This window comes from Seriola aureovittata, chromosome 16 (assembly GCF_021018895.1).
Source record: "Seriola aureovittata isolate HTS-2021-v1 ecotype China chromosome 16, ASM2101889v1, whole genome shotgun sequence".
In the NCBI taxonomy this organism is placed as follows: domain Eukaryota; kingdom Metazoa; phylum Chordata; class Actinopteri; order Carangiformes; family Carangidae; genus Seriola; species Seriola aureovittata.
The window spans coordinates 19,913,524-19,936,118 of record NC_079379.1 but is presented as its reverse complement, the minus strand read 5'-3'; the positions used below and the strand labels follow the sequence as shown (position 1 = coordinate 19,936,118).

The 22,595-nt window shown below is 42.1% G+C and overlaps 1 protein-coding gene across 5 annotated transcripts in view; it reads left to right on the top strand.

Moving 5' to 3' along the window:
* The window catches only part of fam49al (family with sequence similarity 49 member A, like), a 33,799-nt gene extending 11,699 nt beyond the window's left edge, over window positions 1-22,100 (top strand). The window contains exons 2-12 of one of the 5 annotated variants that reach the window (XM_056399402.1): window positions 2,182-2,272; window positions 7,786-7,865; window positions 10,994-11,115; window positions 12,727-12,832; window positions 16,109-16,245; window positions 16,372-16,449; window positions 16,683-16,799; window positions 18,239-18,318; window positions 18,723-18,849; window positions 19,882-19,952; window positions 20,086-22,100. In XM_056399402.1, the coding sequence (XP_056255377.1) occupies window positions 7,793-7,865; window positions 10,994-11,115; window positions 12,727-12,832; window positions 16,109-16,245; window positions 16,372-16,449; window positions 16,683-16,799; window positions 18,239-18,318; window positions 18,723-18,849; window positions 19,882-19,952; window positions 20,086-20,149 (975 nt within the window). In that variant the 5' untranslated portion in view covers window positions 2,182-2,272; window positions 7,786-7,792 and the 3' untranslated portion in view covers window positions 20,150-22,100. Of the gene's footprint in view, window positions 1-2,181; window positions 2,273-3,212; window positions 3,796-6,299; window positions 6,380-7,785; window positions 7,866-10,993; window positions 11,116-12,726; window positions 12,833-16,108; window positions 16,246-16,371; window positions 16,450-16,682; window positions 16,800-18,238; window positions 18,319-18,722; window positions 18,850-19,881; window positions 19,953-20,085 lie in introns of those variants that run through there. The other 4 variants (XM_056399405.1, XM_056399404.1, XM_056399406.1 and 1 more) reach the window with 4 other exon arrangements.
* The last annotated feature ends 495 nt before the right edge of the window (window positions 22,101-22,595 follow it).

Below are 22,595 nucleotides of genomic sequence, written 5' to 3'. Positions count from 1 at the left end.
GAAAATGAATCAGCAACTATTTAGGTGAACGAATAATCGTTTTAGTCATTTATTAAGAAAAGAAATGCCAAAGACTTGCTGGTTGTAGCTTCTTAACCATTAGAATTTAAGCTTTTCTGTGTCATTTGATCATAAAACTGAATATCTCTATGTTGCACTGTTAGTGGGAGAAAAAAAATGGACTTCATGAAATTATGACAAGCACTTTTTCCCCTGACATTTTAGAGTTGAAATGAGGAATCGGGAAAATAATGAGTCAATCGATAATGAAAAGCAGTGTATTAAGATTAACTAAATCTGATCCATGTGTTTGCAGTTGCACCTCAAAACCCAGATGTTATGTGTGTGTGTGTACAGAAAGTACTGAGACAGAAATTGAAGTTTTTGCATGGATCAGACTAAGCGCTGCTGAGAAAGCAAACAGGTGGCGTGGAGCTCAAATGGCAAACTAACGCACTCAACTGATTAGCAGAATTGAAAATGGTAATCCATCAAAATGTGCCGTCAGGGCCCTGAAGCTGCAGTAAAATTAGATGTCTATCGTCAATTTGATGTGGTAAAACCATTAATACTTATGACAACAGCTGCAAAGAGCTGCTTTTTCATTGACACAGGAGAAAATGTACATGAAGTGAGTTTATGACAGACTCTTATCGTCGACAGAGAATTCATGTTAGTTCAAAAGGTCAAAGGGCAGAAGACTAACGAATGAAGTCAGACTCGGGTAGAAAGAGCAATCTCACTTAAAAGATGAAGTTAACCGTAACTCAGTCCACGAGTATTAACACTCCCAAGTCTTAGTTCAAGTCTCTCTCTCTTGACCTCACATGTCCGTTGAAATGTTTGACCTTTGCCCTCTCCTGGAGAGGAGAAATCAATAAGCATTAGGCAATTTACTTGAATGGAACGTGTAGTCAAAACAAACGTCCCCTATGTAAGGTAGAAGACACGTAATTCCAGGAGTGGATGATGTAGTTTACAACCCCCACAGGTAGGTAAGTCAATGCTTTGGTGTCCCACACACTCAAGAGATTAAGGGAAGTATAGTTCACCCATCCATCCTATCCACACGTGATTGATAACACTGAACAGTAACCCGACTACGGGTTGCCATGAGAATAAGAGGCTGTGTTTCCCTGGCAACTATTCTTCAAAGGCCCCCGCCTCTCTCCTGTCTACACTCTCTCCTGATGAGATTCGATGATGCAAGGGCAGCAGCAGTAGTGTTAATAGTTACACCAGGCGGCGGGTAAGACAATGCTGGAGTTGTTAGGGACGAAAAATAAATCAGTTAAGCTTAACGAGCTTTGTCCATTATTGAAATGTTAAAATGGGAGTTGCTATAGCTTTCGGAGAGGTAATAGGTACCATTTTAGACTGAAGCTATTTGCTATATTTGTTTCAGACCATGATCCATTAGTGCTGATAACTACTGTGCACATACTTTAGAGGCCGAATGTTATCACTCAATCTTAAACCACCAATTTTCATGCATAGTTATGAGCATTTCCAAAAATGACACTCCTGTTAGAGCAGAAAAAAGCATCTAGACCATCATGTGACACTTAAAGCAGCTATAATCAATATTATTTATCATAGCAATGTATCAAATGATTACATATAAAATGAAAGGGGTCACTTTAAGTAACAAACCCACAGAGAATTATAACCCAATCTACAGTTTCCCTTCGCTCTGCGGATCTTTTTAGCTGCTTTCAGCTCTCTGGTGGTTTTCATGCCCAAAACGCTCATTGCTCTCATAGTGTCATCCAGCTGCAGGCGGCTGTTTTCAGTGAAAGTCTCAGTTTTTCTCTGTTGTCCGCAGTTGGATGAAGAATCTAATTATTGTTATTAATTTTTTAAGCTCAGACTGATAACATTTTTATATCCGGTTAAATCTGGGTGGATTAAGTTTCACTGCAAATCTAGCTGAGTAAAATCGTATACTCACCTAAAAGGCTAAACAAGGCAAATACATTAGCATAATTATTTGTACTATCTTTAGCACTTATGTTTATTTGCCCTTTGTGGACCTTTCTTTGTCCATTCATGATTTTCCTTGCCCTTGCTGACTCTGCGCATCTTAGAATCAACATCAACACTTTTACCTACACTGTACAGGAAGTTGAATTTTATGTTAATTTCGCTTTCTCTCTGTCTATCTGTCTGTCTCTTTGTCAGGTGGTGGGTGCTGATGCTGTAACCACTGTGTGGAGCTGACAAGCCCTGGTTGATGCAGTGAAGTGTTCCAGAGGGATAAACACAAGCGAAGGTAGGAATGAAAGATGAGGAGTGGGGAAAAAAAAAAAAAAAAAAAAATTGAACTGAAAAAAACAGAACAGCTGAAAAATAAAGGACACGGCAGAGAAACACCGTATGGGCGAGTTGAGAAGACGAAAGATGGATGGACAATTTAGGAGCAAGGAAAGATGAGAGCTGGGAGAGTGCAGCCGCTGCACACCATGTATACAGTGCGGCTGCTGAATGGGTTTGATTCACAGGCGAGTTAATATCCAGTCAGCCAGTGTGCGATAGAAAGAGAGATCACTGTGGTTAGTGGCAGAGGGAAAGAGATGCAGATGGAGAAAGGGAGACTGGTATTGTTGGTGAGTAAATAGAGGTTAGACTATAGGCGCAGCGCTCTTTCGGTGCTCGCTAAGTCCACGCTGATGAAGCTCCTGGGCTGCAACAGGAGGAATCTTTCAGCAAGAGTTGAAAGGAGTCCCGGAGGCCTTGCTCTGCCGCTTGGCTTCCAGTCTGGACCAGGTTTGCTTTTCAGCCGCCATGTGGGAGCCGAGCCGTGTCTTTATTAAGACTTGAGGAGCCCTTCGGTTTGGTTTCTCTTGCCAGACTACAGATGAGAGCTGTGTGCTGTGCAGTTGCATAAGAGAAACACTTTGCTCCACTTTCACGCTGGCTGACTGCAAGCGTTGTGTGTGTTTGCGTGTAACAGAAACTGCAACCGGTGGCCACCAAACGCACTTCCTAATTCACAGAATGCCATGTCCTAATGACCAAACCGTCTGTTATCCACCCAGTGGCTTTTATGTAATGCAGATAATGGACCCAATCAACAAGTTTAAAAGCAAACGTGTGTTTGCTCTTGCCCGATCACCCTTTCCATTCTGCCACCAGTGAGAATGAATGGCACCGTAATAGAAATGTGCTGTGACAAGACAAGGCCAGAGGAGCCGGGAGAGTGCTGCTGAGTGGTGAAATAGAGAAGTGAGGCAGAGAGGAGAGCTGGAGGGGATATTTTTGAGGAACCCATTCTGACGTCAGAGACGAAAAGAGAGAAGGAGTTTTCTCTATTTGCGCGTGAATTGAAGAGATACAGACACACATCAGGACAGTACAGCCAGAGGAAAGGGACAGAAAATGTAAATAACGTTGAATATATACCGTGTGGTTTTTCTAACAACATCCTCACCCAGCAGAATATACTCTTCTACAAAAAAAAAAACAAAGAGCAGCATCTAGCACACAGAGCGAATAGAGAAAAACCACAGGCCTTTAAATAGATGACTGAAAAAGAGAAGTGTGAAGTGGACAGAGATTACAGAGAGAGAGAGAGAGAGAGACAGAGGGAGAAAGAGCGAGAGCAGAAGTTAACATCAGTCTCTAAGAAAAGCGGAGTGGCAACCAGTGCCACCGTGGGACTCCAGATATCGCTCAGAGCCGGGCTAACCTGGGATTTACTCGCAGCAACGATTTCACAAAGCAGAGAGGACGAGGGCAGAAGGAGGAAGAGGAACGAGGATAAAGGAAGAGGCAAAGCGCTCATAGGAACCGAGGGTAAGAAGAGAGAGGTGTGAGAGGAGGCTGGCTGGTTTCTTTCCGGGCTTTAAGGTCCTGTGTACTGCCTCTTTGTGTTTACATTATGTGTTCCTAAACTGATCTTGGTTCGAGTAGTGAGGATTGATGCATCAGCTCCCAGTGTGTGAGCAAGCTGGATGCCTTTTTTTTCCCCACATCTTCTGCTGAGACGAGCAGACGATATTGCCAGGCCAACAGTATCCTGGCAACCATCAGCCGAGCTCTGCTCTCTGGATGGACCACATGCTGCTCCAGACTCGATGTATGTGTGTTAATGTGTGCGTGTGTGTGTGTGTGTGTGTGTGTGTGTGTGGTCGCTGTGCGGCTACGGCTAACAAACACCTATTCGTGTTTCAGACAGCTTTCATTGCTTCATGCGAGTCTCCGATATGAATCTCAGCTCGACTTTGCCTTTGCAATCACCTTGTCAGGCTGAAGATACGAATCTGTTATTCATATATTCATAGAGTCGGTTCAGTGTGTATCTTGGAGCAGGTGGTCTAAAAGTCAGGAGGAGACATGGGTGTGTTTTACACCTTTGGACTGATGCTCATAGGTTAGAGCAGTGACTCAGCACACGGCTCTCTTTCTCGGCCTCCCAACAGATTTTATAGATAGAGTAGACATATAATACAGTAGATGCAGTACTTGTCTGATAGAGAAACTGCTACTTTGGAGAATGTCTGCGAGCTGTCTCAGCGACTGGACGGTGTAACTCCATCCCTTCCTTATATGTACCTCAGTGCTGCATTGCAACACCCGTTCTTGCTGAGTAACAGTGAAAAGATCAGGGTTTTTTTTGTTTTGGTTTTGTTTTTTTTGCAGGAAGATGCCATCTCGTAAACATGCTAATTCTGGCCATAAATCACTTTCACAGGCGGAAACTGATAGGTCTCCAATGCGTGCTAACATAGCACATAAACACAGAGGGTACAGCAGAGGAAGTGAAACTTGGCAGCTGTCTACCTTCTGCTACCCAAGCCCCTCTATGATTGAGAAGGGGGGGTGGGCGATTGAGGACGATTAACGGGGGAGGCTTTCATACTTGCACAGCTGAGAGTCATATTCGAATATTGGATTTCACTTGGTTTTTATGTTTATTGTGTGTCTTTATGCAACACACACACACACACATACACACACACAGAGAGACACACACACACACACAGAGCTTTCCCAATCCTCTCCCTCATTTAAATCTTTACAGCCATTTTCTTTACATTTCCTCTTTAAGCAGTGTTAGCTTTCAATTAGCTATTTGTACGTGTTTTTGCTATTGCTACACAGCCAGTGTTAGGAATAACAGCTGTTTACTTTCCAGTTTAGGAGAAACGTTGCAAGGTCAGCATCAAACTTAATACCTATATTCAGATTCCGCTATCACGCCTTTACCTCTACTGAAGTTAGCACGCTAACCAGCTAGCCCCGGCCCGTCTCGTCACTTTCTGATAGTGACTCACTGTAGTCGACTCCAGTCTGTTTTAAAGACCTAACGCTGCTCAGAGGGCGTATTATAACCTCTTGTCTTGTGAACACAACGATGGCCCAAGCTCTTGTCAAGCGACAATCACAACCACCGGCTCCCAACGAGAAACCGTGTTTGGCGACAGAGAAAACGTACAAGTGGCTTTGTTAAAGGTTCTTAAGATCATCTTAGTCCATACAATATCAAATTCCATATCAGCTTGTTCCAGCTCTTTGTTGAAGCTGTATAATATTTACACTGAATGAAATATTCAAACTCAAGACTCCAGACTATTTCTCACCCTTAGGTGAACAATATTTGGCTCCACAGCCTGTGTTAGTTCTGCCTGGCCTGACTGGGATTAAAGAGGTTGAAACCAGGAACAGCTGAACTGGTTTTACACTCTGAAACTCCTGACACACTGTATGTTGTTTTGTCTGGTGCTGTATACGAACATGTGAGCATGCAGGCCTGTGTATCCTGCCCGTCTGACCTGCAGGATAATCTAATGAAGCTCGGATCACTGGTTTCATGAAGTGCTGGCATCTGCCCTTCGGGTATGAAGTATAAAGAGCTTGTCATAAAGTATCTATAGACTGCTGTGCATGAAGAGCATTAGGAGAGAGTAGCCTGTACATAGCAGGCTTTTATCAGGTTACTATAGCCATGTAAATTGATTAAAACCACTGCTCAGGTCTAGTGACTCCCAATGAGTGAGCTAAATGATTCACTACTGGATTTAGGCCCCCCCTCTAATTGAATACAACATACGCTGTGTATTGGATGCAAACTGTGATCAGTGTCATTTATGACTGGAACGTCTGACTTTGCTCTGGACATATTGCTTAGACAGACAGATGGAGGAGGAGAGGAAGAAGGGATAATTAGACAAGTGCAGATGGGTAAAAAACTAAAACAGTCACAACCTGCTGTGTTCTCCATGTGCATGTTGTGTATTTTCATGCGGGTTGCCAGGCTCTGCGTACTGTATGCATTTTGTTGTTTTCCTCCCGTCCAGGTCGCCAGCCATGGGGAACCTCATTAAGGTCCTTGGCAAGGATTTAGAGAACTGTCCACATTTTTTCCTGGACTTCGAAAGTAAGTGAGCACCGGGTTGTGTGCACGTGTCTGTGTGCTTGAAATGTGAGCGCACGTGTGTGTGGAGCAGAGGTGTTCATTGGGAGGTCGCTGGGTGGGGCCAGGGGAGGTATATTTGGATGTGAGCTGATGATGGTGCTGTTGTGGGTGTAGTTTGTCATTATCAGTCGCTCTCTAGTCCCACTCTCAATGTTTTCTTGTGCTAAAACATATTTTATCTGATGATAGATGATATGATTTAAATACTACAGCCTATTTACAGTGTCGGTAACCAGTTATATTTTCAGAGAAGAGTCAATTTAGCAGTTACCTCTGAAACAACACTGTCCTCAAATAACGTCTCGTTAACAAGAAAAACACAACTGAGATTATTTTATGGGATTATATTTGTTTCAGTACGATTAAACAAAATTAAACAAAAAATTAAACTGGGAATGAAAAAATACCATAATATACAAAAGAGCTCCATTTGATTATTAGTATTATAACTATTATTTTCTTCCTATTATTTTATTATCCTCTACTTTTCTGTACTTTTACTTGTTTTAAATTTCATGGCTCCATTTTTCAGTTAAGTTTCAGACAGCAAGCTTTCATTACTCTGCTGACACCTGCCCACAAATGGGGACACTGAAATTAAATAGGGGCATGCTTGTGTAACATTATTTACTGTGTAGTTTGTTCTTAAGGTCATTTTTGTATCTTAAATTATTTTTATTCTCTCTCAATTTAGTTTTTCTGCATTTGATTCTCTGAAGATTTGGCTCAATTACTACTGAAGCAAATACAGATTAATCCCATATAGTTCAATTTTTTTGTTTTTTAATTGTTTTTTTTCCAGTTCATTTTGTTTTTGTTTGTTTGTTTCTTTAGAGACTTTACTCAGTTCCTTCTGAAACCATAACTAAAGTATAGTCCCATAATTTAAAGATCTTTTGTCAGAAAATTAGGAGTAAATTCTCATATTTATCTTTTTGTTTGTTTGTTTTCATAGATATAAATTATAGAGTTTAATTAGATTTTCTGTCCTCTTTATTTCCAAGCACATTCTCTGTAACATTTGACCTTTAAACTTGAGGACTGTTCTCTTTAATGCAACCAAATGGAGGACCTTTTCTGTTTTAAGTGATACATAAACAGTATCATAAGAGTGGGATTAAAGAAGCCCTGTGTCCATGTCGCCATGCTTCACCCAGGACATACTTCCATCATGCCATTCCAGCAACCCCCCCTCATCCAGTCCCCACCCTGACACCTTCAACTCTCCAACACCACACACACACACACACACACACACACACACACATTCAGCTCACATGCTCACTCATACACATACACCCACGTGCGCACAACCCTGTCACCCATCCCCTCATCACCCACAGACTTCTCCCCTCTCTCTGTTCCAGGGGGCTCATGGGAAACCTCCTGAAAGTGCTGGCTTGCGCCGAACTTGAGCATGGCCCAATAGTTTTCCTTGACTTTGAACGTGAGACCATCCGCTTCTTATTTTTTTGAGTTATCCCTTTCTCTATGTTGCCTTTGCTTTTTTTCCCCCCTTCATTCCATCAATCTTAGCCGACCATTGTGTCATCTTTACGTCCTTATTTACCCCCTTTTTTCCCCTCCTCAACTCTTCTCCTCACTCTTTTCTTTATCTTTTGATTTCTGCTGCAGGGACTGGCATTTGAAAGTCATTTGGCTTCTTTCTAAAGGGTCTTATTCACACACGCCACATCTTATTAGACGCAGACAGATGCACAATGGCATGGTGACGCTGTGGCAAAATGACAACAATAATGCTTTGATCTCGTCTCCTAAGCTACAAAAACTGTGGAAAAATAAACAACGAATGCCAGTTCTCTGTGGGTTACTGTTGCTCAGGGATGATGATGGCTAACAAAAAGTCTATCGTCATCCCACCACCTCCTCATCCTCTATTGTGTGACCTATTGTGTGCCTGACCTATCCGTGAGTGAGTGTGTGTGTGTGTAGTACTAAATAATGTGTGTGTAAGAGAGTGAAACTGATGAGGAGAAAGTGATAGGAAGAGAGAAAGATTGTGAAAGAGGTTGGTGAATAAAACCACCTCTATCCCTCCTCTTCTCATTCTCCCAGTCAGTGAACTGTAAACTTTGCAGTGTGAAAATGTCCATCTTAACAAGTCATTTGCCAAAATGGTAAACAGGAGCTACGCTAGCAGCTCTATGAGGCTCTACTTTGTCACAGCTAAATTAGCTAAATGCTAACATCAGCATGCTAACATGCTCCAAACAACAGATATAATGTTTCACATGTTCCCCATCTTAGTTCAATTTGTTAGCGTGCTTAAATTAGCTAATTAGCACTAAACACAGCCATGCTGTTTGCATGGTTATATATTGCTACCTGTGCTAGCTGTGAGCAATATTTTCTTTAACTAATCTTACTGAAGATTTTGCAAGTGAGTATGAGACGACTAAATGAACTGTTAAGAAGAAGATATTTTGCAGTGTATCCCAACAGATTCTGCCCTTCCTCGAGCGCTCTCCCTCTTTAACAGCTGGCTTCCTCCTCCTCCTCCTTTACTGACTGAATGTTACAGTGGGAGAGCTCACTGCTGGCAACACACATCAGCTGTCAGATAGGTTGAATTTCCCCTTCATTTATTAGGCCTGTGATTCACTTGAGTTCAAACACAAGTGACTCAGACCCCCCCACGCACACACACACACACACACACACACACACACACACACACACACACACATGCCATCTGTGAGCTCTCCTTCTCAACCCAGAGACACAGTCACCTCTGTCACACAGCTCAAAGTTTGGTTTAAACTCTGTACTGACGTCTCATGAAGCTATTTATGGCTGGATGTTCTAATCACTCTACTACGTTAAAACCTCCTGAGAGATCAGAAGCAAAATTACAAAAAACATTTAGCTTACTTTAGCATAAAAGCTAGAACTACTTCTTGGCGGGGCACGGTAACTTCCTGGAGTCTAGTCATGTCTGTGAGGATGTGAGGCATCCAGCAGGAACTCCAGGGAGTCACTGTGCTCGTCCAAGAAATAATTTATCATTTACACCCCTCTAAAACCTTTCAGGCACCGTAAGTGAAAAAAGAAAAAACCTGGGTACTAGCTGCTTCCCTCTGCCTCCAGTCTTTATGCTACGCCAAGTTAGCCGTCTCCTGGCTCCACATTCATAATTAGCATTCAGATGTAACAGTGTTATCAATTTTCTGACCTCACTTGACAATAATCCGACCTATTCCTTTAATACTCGCAGCATACTGTATGTTATACTCATTTATTGACTATGTGGTAAACAAAATATGTAGCTGTTTACCAAGTAGTTGTTTACCACAAGAATGCAGGACCACATTAGTGAGAAGTCAACACAAAAATAGCAACGCTCGCTGTGCTTATTATGGCAGTGTGCTTGTAGAATAGCAAATATTCCATGATTAACTATTTCTCTGCAGGAAGGCAATGCCTCAGGGCGCAAAAATAATCAGCGGAGCTACCTCATGTAGAGAACTGCACGGCCACACTCCCACTTCCACTTTATACCTGAGTCACACATCGAGCCGGATTGCTTGAAGAGAGAGAGGGAGAAAACCCCCCCCCCCCACAATGATGACTCAAGACAGCACAAACTAAATTGTGTCCCTCAAACACTTAATCCCTCCTGTATGCATGCAGCACGCCACACGGGCAAACGACGCAGAACTGTGACTGGGAGGTGCCCTGCGGCAAAAACACTGAGTTTACAGTGCGTGTGCTGCTATGTGTGAAACAGAGAAAGTGAAAGAGTGAGCATGCCCAGAGGTTGTCCTCCATGCTGCTTGTTTGTTTTAACATTTCTCACAATTAAACCTCAAGGGCACAAAAAAATTCATAGAAGTGGAGGGGGAAATAGAAAGTGAGAAAAAGATGGATGAGACTATTACATCAATCTGAAGGGACAATTACACCTATCTTGGTTTGTATCTGCCGAACGGACGGGGGAGACGATTACAGTTCAGGAGTCAGACACATTGTCCGAGTGTTGCAATCCAGGCACTTTTACACCGCCTGAAAACCATCAAAATGTTAAACTGTTAGTTGTAACGTTCTCATCCAAACGATTACCCGAAGTGAAACTGACTGGTCCTTATGGAGTGACCACACACTGCAATCAAACCCCGCTGTGTGACAGAGTGTAGCTCGCAGGTCTGTTGGTATAATTCTCTAATGGATAAATTGGATCATCCATTTACTGGCCAGATTTTGACCTTAGATGAGTACGGCTGCAGTGTCCACTAACACGATGAAAAGCAGTTATTTCCACTTGTAGGGACATGTTGTTTTTGCTGCAGCCATGTAGTGAGTGATCAGGTTTTTATCTGGCCCTCTAGCGTATCATCTTTTCAGCTCCTTCCGTCATCATTAACCACCTTCTCTCCTTCTTCCTCACATTTTCGTCCCTCTCTGTCATCCATCTTTCCTCCCCTCTTCTCTATTTTCATCTCTACCCATACCTTACATCACACTTTCACTTCCCTCTCCCTCTCTCTCTACAACCCCCCTCCCCATCTCTTCCTCTTTCCCTCCCTCTGTACTTTCTTTCCTTTTCTCCCTTCCCAGATGCCCAGCCCACGGAGGCAGAGACAGCCGTGTGGAACCAGGTCAGCGCTGTGCTGGAGGAGGCTCATGGGATCCTAGCCGAGCTGCAGTCCTATAATGGCGCGGGCCAGGAGATACGAGAAGTGAGCGCGAAGCAGTCAATAAGTGCTGAACATCAATAAACTGACGAGCCACAGCGCAACGTGGAAAAAAAATAAATAACACTCATGTGTGATTCACGTGGCCTGCCAGGGTGAAATTCTGACATGTAGTGTACCATGCATACACTGCAGGCAGAGACAGAAATGTGTGAAAATGTTTTTTCAAACAAACCGTCCATGCAATATGTTGTTTTTAGTGGCAGTGTTATGGCGGAGGCATAAATATCGTCCGTTGGAAAGCTGGTATGGTGGTCTTGATGAGCACCAGCTACCATATAGTGTGCTCAGCTTTTCCTCAGCGTCACATTACTGCAAACCAGTTCCCTCTGGAGCGTGAACGATCGCTGCAGATTGCTCAGCGCCTGGCGTTGCTCTGCTTGTTAACAAATAGTGCTGAATCGTTTCCTCTGCTTGCTTCCTAACCTTGAGGACTTGGAAGCATTTCTTAAGAGCAGCCTCATCCTCTTAACTATATTTCACGAGGGTGGATTGTTCTTTCTTTTAACATGTGTACCTGCAGAAGATTTCTAAAGTCGATGTTAAACCTTATCTGCCTGAGGGCTGCGAGGACACTACTCAGATAAACGGATATTATATGTTTAATTAGGGAGTAAAATTCTGAATATGGCATTAGCATACTTGAGCCCACTTATACATATATATATATATAAAAAAAGATGTTATTATCAGATAAGTACTAACAAGTAAATCAAGATTATTTGTCTACTGTCAAACAATCTGATGAATAGACCAAAACCAAAAAGGATTTTAATATTATGAATATGTTTTGGCTGCGTTGCCAAAGCCTGGTGTATCTTCTTCTTCCGTTCTGCCACTGAACGTCATTGTTGTCCATAAAACACATCAGTGACCCACACTGTCGCACTGGGTGATAGTTACCATGAACATGGGAACTGTAGTTTTTGGCTCCATATAGATCTTCACTATCCCGCTGCTTTTAATATTCAAAAGCACGTGTGTATTAATCCACAGCTGAAAATAGTCCTGGTTTACTCCCTTTTGGTTCACTTTTGGTGAAAACTACAACATCAGCTTATTGAGGAAATTACTTTGCATTTTTTAAAAATGGAACAATATATTTTTGACACATTCTTTTAAATATATATAATCAGTAAGACGAAATCGGCTGCGTTTCACAGAAAAAGAGGTTTGGAAATCCTTGCGAGAGGAACTGAAACCATATTAATAACACAATAACACCAGCTTTATCCTTTAAGGAATCATAATATTAATGTGTGCCAATAGGATAGTTTAGTAAATCATGACTAATATTTGTTTATAAATACCGTTCAATGTCATTAAGTGAGTGTTTAGTATCAGAGATGTAGTTTAAGGAGCTAAATCAGGTTTTGCTGCTGAATGACATTTAATAACACTCTATGAAACTTCAAATTTGCTGAACTGAAATCACTTTAACATGGAAGTACTATCAAATTTGAATGAAGTGAAAATGTTTTTTTTACTAAAGTGAAAAATTGCTTTAAGGGAAAAGCGGATCAAAGAGATGTTAAGGTTTTTATATCATTTTTGGAAAGTAACATCTGTGTTTCTGCCTCCGCTCCCGGCCCGCAGGCCATCCAGAACCCAGGTGACCTCGCTCTTCAGGAGAAGGCCTGGAACGCAGTCTGCCCCCTGGTGGCCAAGCTGAAGAGGTTCTATGAGTTCTCCCTCCGACTGGGTGAGCACAGCCATTACTATATACAGCCTATATGGCAAATTCAGCTGATGTAACAGTCACTCTGGTGGGCATATTGACAGTCCCATCAGAGCTGAAATTATAGCTGCAAGCAGCTATAGCCTGGGCCTAAATTTAGAAAGACCATTTGCTGTTAGCCGGTCGGTTAACAAAGAAGCAAGGCCTTCGCTTATGGCTGCTAAAAGGTGCATTATTTCATCTAAGTTGAAAGTGCTGTATGGGTGCAGAGTCAGTACAAGGAAGGAAGATTACAAGAAATGCAACAGCAGTAAGGAGATGAGGCGAGGATTCATACACAGAAAGAGGAGCATCATTCACAGTCAGTCTCGTTGATGAGGCTGTAATGAAATTTTCCTCTATTCTGACAAAGCTGCAACATCTTTCTTTGGTTCGCCATGGTTTGCAATAGAATTATTTATGAAAGAGCGTTTAGGGGTTTTATATGTTGTAAAGGATTGCTGACATGCTCAACACTGGTCTCACAGATTACTATTGCATGCCAACACTAGCTATTGTTTTGTCTTTTTGACAGCTATTCAACAGCTGCACGACGCCAGACGTGTGACATGTACCGAATGTGACAAACGGGACTGTTAACACATTGTGACTCTGACAAATACAAGTAAAAGAAAGATATTTTAATCATAGCTAAGTGGAGACATTGTATATGTGTCACTGAACCTTAAATAAGAGAGAGGTTCATTTTAAGGTAATTCAAGTCATTGCAAGCAGCGGCGAGAAGATTTTACATGCAATTTCAAATAGGGCAGCATTCCTTAACACATGCTCACATTCACTCACATTCACTCACACATACACCATGATGTCCTCTCAGCCATCTCTGCAGCATCCTGACCCAGCAGCCAGGCAGCCGTTGCTACGGAAACAGTGGTACATGGTTATCCAGCACAGAGAGAGAGAGAGAGAGAGAAAGAGAGAGAGAGAGAGAGAGACGGACAGAGAGGAGAGAGAGAGAGAAGTATGTGCAGAGGAATAGTGTTTGGCTGCCGCCTCTGCTCTGCCTTCCAATAATACTTCGATCTCATGGACATCGTGTTCTCAGCTTTCCATACAACAAAGGCTGACTAATAATTGATGATAATGTATCAGCGCTAATGTATCTGTGAGATACAGTACAACAGATATCTTGCAGACGTCTCCTTACCTCCCTACTTATGGAGAGTAAATAGGAGACTAGAGACGAGAACCTCCCTCCTGTTTTTTTGATTTATGTATTTAATCAAAGAGGTCGAGAGGTCCCATGTACAGTACACAAACAGCTGCAGTGTCTCTTCATCCACACTGACAGCATATACCTTCAGGAACCAGAGGCTCAGTATAGAGACTGTGCTCTCTGTGCGAACAGCAGGGGGGAGAGTGGGGTTTCTGCCCAGGCCCTTTAGATGAAACACTTCAGCGCTGTATTTATAGAAGGCCCTGATGCATTTTTAATGCAGAGGAAGGGATGGGGCCACTGGAGACTTTGCTTCTGAGGCATTACTACTACATACAGTGTCTGAGGTCCAGATCTGGTGTCTGATTTGTTAGAGGCAGCGCAGCCGGGAAAAGGCTTTGGTTCAGTGGCATACGTGACACAGGGGATAACTTATGTTTACTGATGCGGTGGCCACAAGGATGCTCAGGCTGTATGATCAGCCACGATATGATCTCTGTGGAATACCGCTAACTGTGTATGTTCATTTAGTTTGTCTAGTACAGTAAAAATTTGTTGTGTAACGCCTGAGGTCATAGATGGCAAACAGAGTGCTGTTGAACTGCAGAACCTGAGAAAGGGTCAAACTAACACTCCAGGCCCAGCCCAGTCATAGCAAGACTAAGAGTTCACAGCCATGCTAGCAGCTCCGTGAAACTGTGTACTGTACTTAGTAATATGTGAGACAGTTAAAATAATAAAGAGGAAAAGAAAGAAAGAGCCTGTGAAAGATGTTGGTAAATGAAACCAGTGAATTTGCACTGTGAAAATGTCCATATGAACGAGCCATTTGATGTAGTACATTGCATTTCTAGATTTTGCAATATGTAAAATGTACAGTTTTAAAATAAGACTGAAGAGTCTGCAGCCATGTGAGCAGCTCTGTCAAGCTGCACTTGGGTACAGCACTGCTTTGACCTAAATGCTAGCATTAAGCTTGCTAACATGTTTACTGTACAATGACAATATAAGCATTTTTATTTGGTACAATGTTTCCCATGTTAACCATGCTAGTTTCGTGTGTTAACATGCTAATGCTCGCCAACTAGCACTAAACACAAAGTACTGCCGAGGCTGATGAGAATGTCATTAGTTTTGCAGGTATTTTGGTCATGAACTGTAAAAAAATTAAAATTTTGACCTGATAAAGATCGGAAATAAATAACTACAGGGAAACACATCAAAGTCTGTTTAAAGGCTTCTGTGGCTCCAGGGGAAGCTGTGAAAAGTTGGTTAGCACCAGGGACTTCGAGTCTGAAAGAATCTGGGGGTGTGGAGTTAGAAGGAAGTCAGCGTATCGGACCTCTGTAGCTCACTCCTCATGTCTGCTTAGGGCTACACTAGCATAACACAATCGAATCTCCAACCGAACTGTCAGCGGTCAGGTTGCATTGTGGATAGTGTAGGCACCAGGTTTCAACAAGGAAGAAGAATGGAATTCAAAAAACTGACATCTTTGGTTCTGCTGCATCGATTATGATCCTTTTTGTAAACTGTCCATCATGAACAGTTTTATGAGAGCGCAGTGCTAAACCAATGGAGAACTCTTTTAAGAGATCACCATAGTCGTTATGATTAATCCCTCCACATTTAGAGTTTCACAGACATGTTGTTCCAAAGCTCTAATGTTAAATGTCTGCTCACCTTAAATGTTAAATCTCAGCCAGAAGGGTCTGAGAACCTGAGTCCTGTTTTCATCGAGGATCCAAAGGTCTATCATTCTGCCTGAGGGCAGAACCCAAAGTGCTGGGTCCATGTCTAAAAAGCCCAACAGGTATCCAGTAATATCCAGTCAGGAGGTGACAGAACTGAAGTGATTGTAAACTGTTTGTACCAGTTAAAATCCTGCTGCTGCTGCTGCTGCTGCTTCTTCATTTTGTTTTTCAAGCTGCTGACATGAAAGAGACTTCTGATCCAGGCCAGATTAGAGAGAATTACAGCAGCCTGAACATGACAGATAAAAGCCTGTATAGTAACAGTATTGAATGCAGATTCCAGCTTGTGTAGATGAATTTCGAATGTGTAAAATGTGTGTATGTTTGCAGAGAATGCCCTGCGCAGCCTGCTGGAGGCGCTGACGAGCCCGCCGTACGCTCCCATGCAGCATCTGGAGAGGGAGCAGGCTCTGGCCAAACAGTTCGCTGAGATCCTTCATTTTACGCTCAGCTTTGATGAACTAAAGGTGAAGGGAACAATTCTTGTTGTAATTATACAGCCCTCGCAGACTGACCTTTACTGTACAGGAAAATCAATGTATGTATTGAATAGCCTCATGAAAACACTAATCACCTCTTCTCTCTCCATGCAGATGACAAACCCAGCCATTCAGAATGACTTCAGCTACTACAGGAGGACTATAAGCAGGAACAGGCTGAACAACCAGCAGGTGAGTCCATGGAGAAAATGTCTGGCTTCCTGTTGCTTACATGACGAACTGTTCAGCCCAAGCAGCATGGCTTCACTTTCTCTCTTTAATCATTCATGACTGAAGTGGAGGTGTACAATCAATATTTCATTTGCCATCCAAGTTACACAAATTAGCTCCGCCATTTTACAAGCTGGATGACATGACTATTTCTTTTTTTGAAGACGTGATATCTGTTTTGTGTTGTCACACAGCTGGAAGCGGAGAACGAGGTTAACAACGAGATGGCCAATCGGATGTCCCTGTTCTACGCCGAGGCAACACCGATGCTGAAGACTCTGAGCAACGCCACCACCAAGTTTGTTTCAGAGGTACAGTGTTCCCATGTTTCCGGTGTCAGATCGATGCCTGCGTAAGTTTACTGTGTCAATGATTGTCACAGAAAGTAGACATGAAGCAGAAGTCACATGAAAGTGATTTAGAGGGCATCCCAAAGATAAATTACGGGAGTGTTCAAGGGAGTGGATGAAGGCTTGGAGATCTTAGGTCAGTGGTGTCGGAGGAACTTGGATTATGTTCTTATAAGGAACAGGAAGTACAAGTCTTCCACAGAAAGTGTAATGTCACTAAAGGTATTATCAACAAAATGTACAAAAGCAGAAAAGGGCAGCTGTTAGTGTCACACAATTCTCATTATATTCGCATTATATTGTTGGATTATTATTACTGATGCATTCATGTGCGTGTAGGAATTTACCGTTGTGGCCGGTTAAGGTGGAGCCAATCTGAAAAAGACTGATGGGGCATTTAATCTTTTACAGTGCATTTTCCTTTATGAGCTGTAAAATCTAAAAAAGTAAATTAATATAAGATGCAAAACTCTTATATGTAAAGTAACTGGTAACTGTAGAGCTGTCAAATAAATGTAGCTGAGTAAAAGGTACAATATCTCCCTCTGAGCTGTAGTGAGGTAGAAGTGTATAGTAGCATAAAATGAAAATACTCATGTAAAGTAAAGCAATTGATTAAATGTGCTTTGTTACATTTGACCACTTCCTAAAGCCAATAATTTAGCACTTATCAATACAGAGTTCAGTAATTAATCATTTTACAATTCACAGATTTGATGTGGAGTTCCTGCTTCACATCTCTGAAATCTGAAACTATATCTAGTGAAATCAAACATTAATCAGGGCTTGGTAAATAATATGCCTCTGTTGATCACCTCACCTGCAGCTTTGTTTAGTCTTTGCACAGTCCTGGTCTGCGACTTGACATCCTGTGTTCAATGGCAGGAGAGTAGCCTATAAGCAGACAAGAGCAAACAGTTAAGCTACATTATGATTTCTCAGCGGCATTGATATATGATTCATTATAGTGTTTAGTCCGTTTATTCCTTGGTGCACTTGAGTCCTCACTTCAAGCGCCCGTGCCGGACTGTTGCGTGAAAACTCCCCTCCTCTCCTCTCCCTTGCTGTCATAACAGTATTTTAGTGTCGAGGCGGCAGTCTTTCTCTGACTTTACACCTCGGTGCGTTTTGATGGAACAGACATTTGAGAAATACTTTTGAGACTCATGCAACATTTAGAGGACATGCCGGCCATGATTGCCTTTTAGAAAAGCTGCTCTCCTGTCCTCATACTTTTACTGCACTGAGCAGACGTGCTCTGTCTCCACCTTGTGGTAGAAGATTTTGCCCGATCAGCACACAGCAGCAGAGGAACGTGGTTCATGATTAGTTCTTTAGGGGAAAGGATGGACGTTCTCAGTGACCAAACATTACTGATATTTTTTCTTTCTGTCCTTCAGAATAAGACTTTGCCCATAGAGGACACCACAGACTGTCTGAGCACCATGGCCTGTGTGTGTCGTGTCATGCTGGAGACTCCGTGAGTACTTTCCACATGTTCCCTTCTATCCTTCATCCCTTCTCTCTTCCATGTTCTTTTCTCCTTGTCTTCCCCTTCAAAAAGGACAGAAAAGACTAAGTTTTAATTAACAAGCCCTTTCAAAGCGAACACAAAAGAGGTCTTCTCCAGTTTGAGGCATTAATTCAATAGACTGATTCATTAATTCAGTGAATAAAGAGATGGACCACATCCTTCATGCTAAGTTTAAAATCCCTTTTACTAGATTTCTGTATGTGAATAAAAAGTCATCAGTAACTTGTCAATCACAAAGTGCTTCAAATAAAAGTAGCAATTTTGTCCCAGCTTGTTCTCTGGTCGTGATGTAAGACGCTTTTTGTTTCTTTGGGTTTCTAATTTTTCCTCCACACTTGTGTCTGTTCCAGGGAGTACCGCTGTCGGTTCACCAACACAGACACCATGCTGTTCTGTATGAGGGTGATGGTGGGCGTCATTATTCTCTATGATCATGTTCACCCCGTCGGAGCTTTTGCCAAGACCTCCAAAATTGATGTGAGTGCACACAAACTGTTCAAAACACATGCACACGTCTCCTGCTTCTTGTCCAGAACTGTACTAACACTCGCACTTGTTTTGCTTCTATATCTATCACTTAATTTCTTGTACTGAGTTAAGCATGCTAACCAGCTAGCCCCTCTCGTCACTTTCCGATACCGAGTCACTGTAGCTTCCAGTCTACCCTGTAAAAAGTAGAGGGCATATTGAAACCTCGTCTTGTAAACACAACAATGCCTAAAGCTCACGGCGACACCTCTAAGTAAACAGCTGTTAATGCTAACGTTGGCTATGTAGCAACAGCAAAACTTACAAATAGCTTCTTTAAAGTTGGCTTTCATTAAAGAACTGGATATTTGCCAGTCATGCCATCCAACTCTAATGCAATGCATGATGTGCTTTTACCAGCATTTGTTTTCTTTCTGATGAGTACATCATCACAGTGTGGCGTAAGATGATTATACTTTACAGTCAGTAAAAGCTGCTTCGTTCTGCCTTTGGAAGCTGCTAAACCATTATCATTTCCTTAGTCTGGGCTTCTGTGGAGAAGATTTACAGTATGTTTAAATGCTGTTTGATATATTAAATACACTGTCATTCATACATTGGTCCAACCCACTGGATTAAGATCTCAAAAGAGAAAAAAAGAAGAAGTTTTTTTCTGTTTTCTCAAATTTTTGCTATGTATGCGAAACACTGAAAACGTTCCCTTTTTTTAAGCTGTAAAAATCTTTTCAATCAAACAATATAAGGATCATAAAAAAATCACTCCTCGATTCAGCTGCTCACAACTCGTGTCCACGCAAAAGCCACAACCTGTGATGAGGAGTCACAATTAGATATTGCACAAGTCAAAAACATGATACATGTCTGCTTATGTATGATGCATGTTCAACATTACATTGGTAGATGAGGTGGGTCACCTTTTTTTGAGTCGGTGTTTGGCAGCAGCAGCCGCAGCAAGAGATGAGGTGGATCTGAGCCTGCTGACCTTTCTCTAACGCCCTGTGTTGTCTTTGTGCGGCGCAGATGAAGGGCTGCATCAAGGTGCTGAAAGAGCAACCGTCCAACAGTGTGGAGGGACTTCTGAACGCACTGAGGTGTGTATGAGTGTGTGTGGATCAGCGATAGACAAAGAGATAGAGATGTGACGCACAAGGATTTGTTAAAAAAATAATAAAATAAAAAGTTTTCTGATTTCAATTCATCCCTCTTTGTCACCTTCTTCTTCAGGTATACAACACGGCATCTAAATGATGACAGCACCTCCAAACAAATCAGGGCCCTCCTGCAATGAAATAAAAATGAGAAGAGCCGTGGAGGGAAGGAGGAAGGGAGTGCACTTGAAGGAGGAGGAAAAAGAAGAAGAGGAGGAAACAAACGCCAGTGGCTGATAAACCTGTTTGTTTACAATGAACAAAGAAAATCATCTCCAGGTTAAGAACAACCTGATGATAATAAGAAGAGGAAAATAATTATATATATTGTCAGCTGTCCATCATTCTGTCTCTCATTTTGTAAAGTAAGAAAAGAGAAAAAAGCCAGAAAAGAAAATATAGATATATATTAAAACAAGTGAAACACAAGCAGCAGATGAAAAGTAGGTAGGATTAAAGAGGAAGCTATATTGGAAATTTTAAGGTCAGAACTGAAGCAAAGTGAAAATGTACAAAAAAAAAAAAAGGGTTCATGTTCCAGCAGTAGTCTGACAAGTATTTTTGCACACACTTTGAAAACAACGCCATCTACTTTTCCCCTGAAATCTGATCCCAGACCCGATTCCCGGAGACTTTCCCTGCGCCCCCCTCACACACACTCAGTTTAAGCGGAGAGGTTTCCAGCAGATGTAGTGGCACGGCACGGCCTCTCTCTGTCTCCCTCAGCTGCACTGATCTCCACCCACAGGGGAATTAAGAAGCAATATGATGGATACACTCCGGAGATTTGCTTCCACCTGTTTCATTTCTTTTCTACATCAGTGCAGCTGAAGGAAAGGACGCAAGGTGTTTTCAAGCTGCTTCCATTTCTTCCTCATTGCCCATCAAACCCCCCCCACCCCCACCCCCCACACACACTTCCTGCCCACCCAATCCATCCATGGCATATGTGTGTTTTTGTTCCATGGCACAAAAACATCCATCCACGTTGTGTACGTGCCCTTAACGCTGTACATGTTCCAGCACAAAACATCTTGTGAGTCGTCTGGCTTTACTTGAACAATGTCGTTCACTCTCTCTCTCTCTCTCTCTCTCTCTCTCCATGGTGCTAATGTGGTTTAGATATCACAGTAATAGCTTGTTAGATATCATTTGGCAGGACGACAAAGGGGTTTCTTCATCCCTTTTTTTGCACTAATATGTTAAACCTCATATTTAAAGAACAGCAGCTCTGCTTTCATCTTGTCTGTGGTTTCATGTTAGTGCCCAAACAGGGAGGAATCCAAATCTTAATGACTTGTTAAGATCCAGGAAAGGCATTCTAGGAAACCACAGCACACTTACTTCTTCACCCAGTGCCAAAGCTGATTGGGTTACGCTCTTACCGCATCATCAAGCTAGGCTTGAGGAGGGGATGGGGGGGTTTTGAGGGGATGGAGACGTGTAGTCATGTGAAACATCACTAATCATCATTTTAAGGAGATGTGAGGATTAGAAATATGAAGGCGAAGTCAGAAGGTGGTCAAATTTGCACAGATGCATTTTAAAGAGAGAGATCTGAGTGTTCCAGTGTAAATATGCTAGGCTTTTCTCAACAGGCATCTACATGGTCAGCTTGGGTCCTCAAGGAAAAATACAAACAAACATTGACATCTGCATACAACTAGAGTTCTTTCTTTTAGTACGAGGTTGATAAAGTCGTTCAATAAGTGGGAAATAAAAATGAAAACAAAAAAGATTCAAAAAGGAGATTAAAAAGAAGTGCTGTACTTTGGATGTCTATAGCCCTTAGTCTAATTTAATTTGATCTTATAATATATTTTCTATACAGGGGTATGTGCACAAGCATATTCTGTATAAATATATAGATGGCATGTTGTAAAAGTTCTGACAGAAATGTGTAAATAAGGTGTTTTTATTCATTTTTAATTGTTCAGTGACGCTGAAATTGGGTATGTGTTGTCTCTCAGAATTACCATGCGTTTGGCTTGGACCATCGGACTTGCCGTAGTCATAGGTTTCAGAAATTCAGCTTCATTATGGCGAATGAACCAGAGGGAGGGGCGGGACGTTATGGGGGGGTAGGGGCTGTCCATTTGCTTGTTATTTTGTACATTTTGTGCAACAATAAACTTGTCATTTATTACATTAACCACTTTATGTTGTTGTGTGCCTGTGTAGATGTGTATGACCTGTACATCGCAGTAGTTAATGTAGGCTATATATTTCTTTATCAGTCATGGAATCTTGATTTAACCTTAATGTTCACCATTAAACCAGCTGTAAGCAGCTATGACCACATGCTGCACACCGATCTATACCAGCTGCACTGGTGCAGGTAGTTTGAGGTGGTATGAGAGGGAATCCTGAGCTTCAATATACAGCATTGTCTCCTTCCAGCTGCTCAGTCTGATTATGTAACTCCTATAACATAAATCAATATTACATAATGGCATTTTGCTGTCTGCTCCACAGATTGATACCTCATACTAAAGGCCTGCAACTTTAACCTTTGATCCAATCAGCCTGTCAAATACAACGCAACTCACTTTACTCATCTCACACTTATTCGGACAACACGGACAC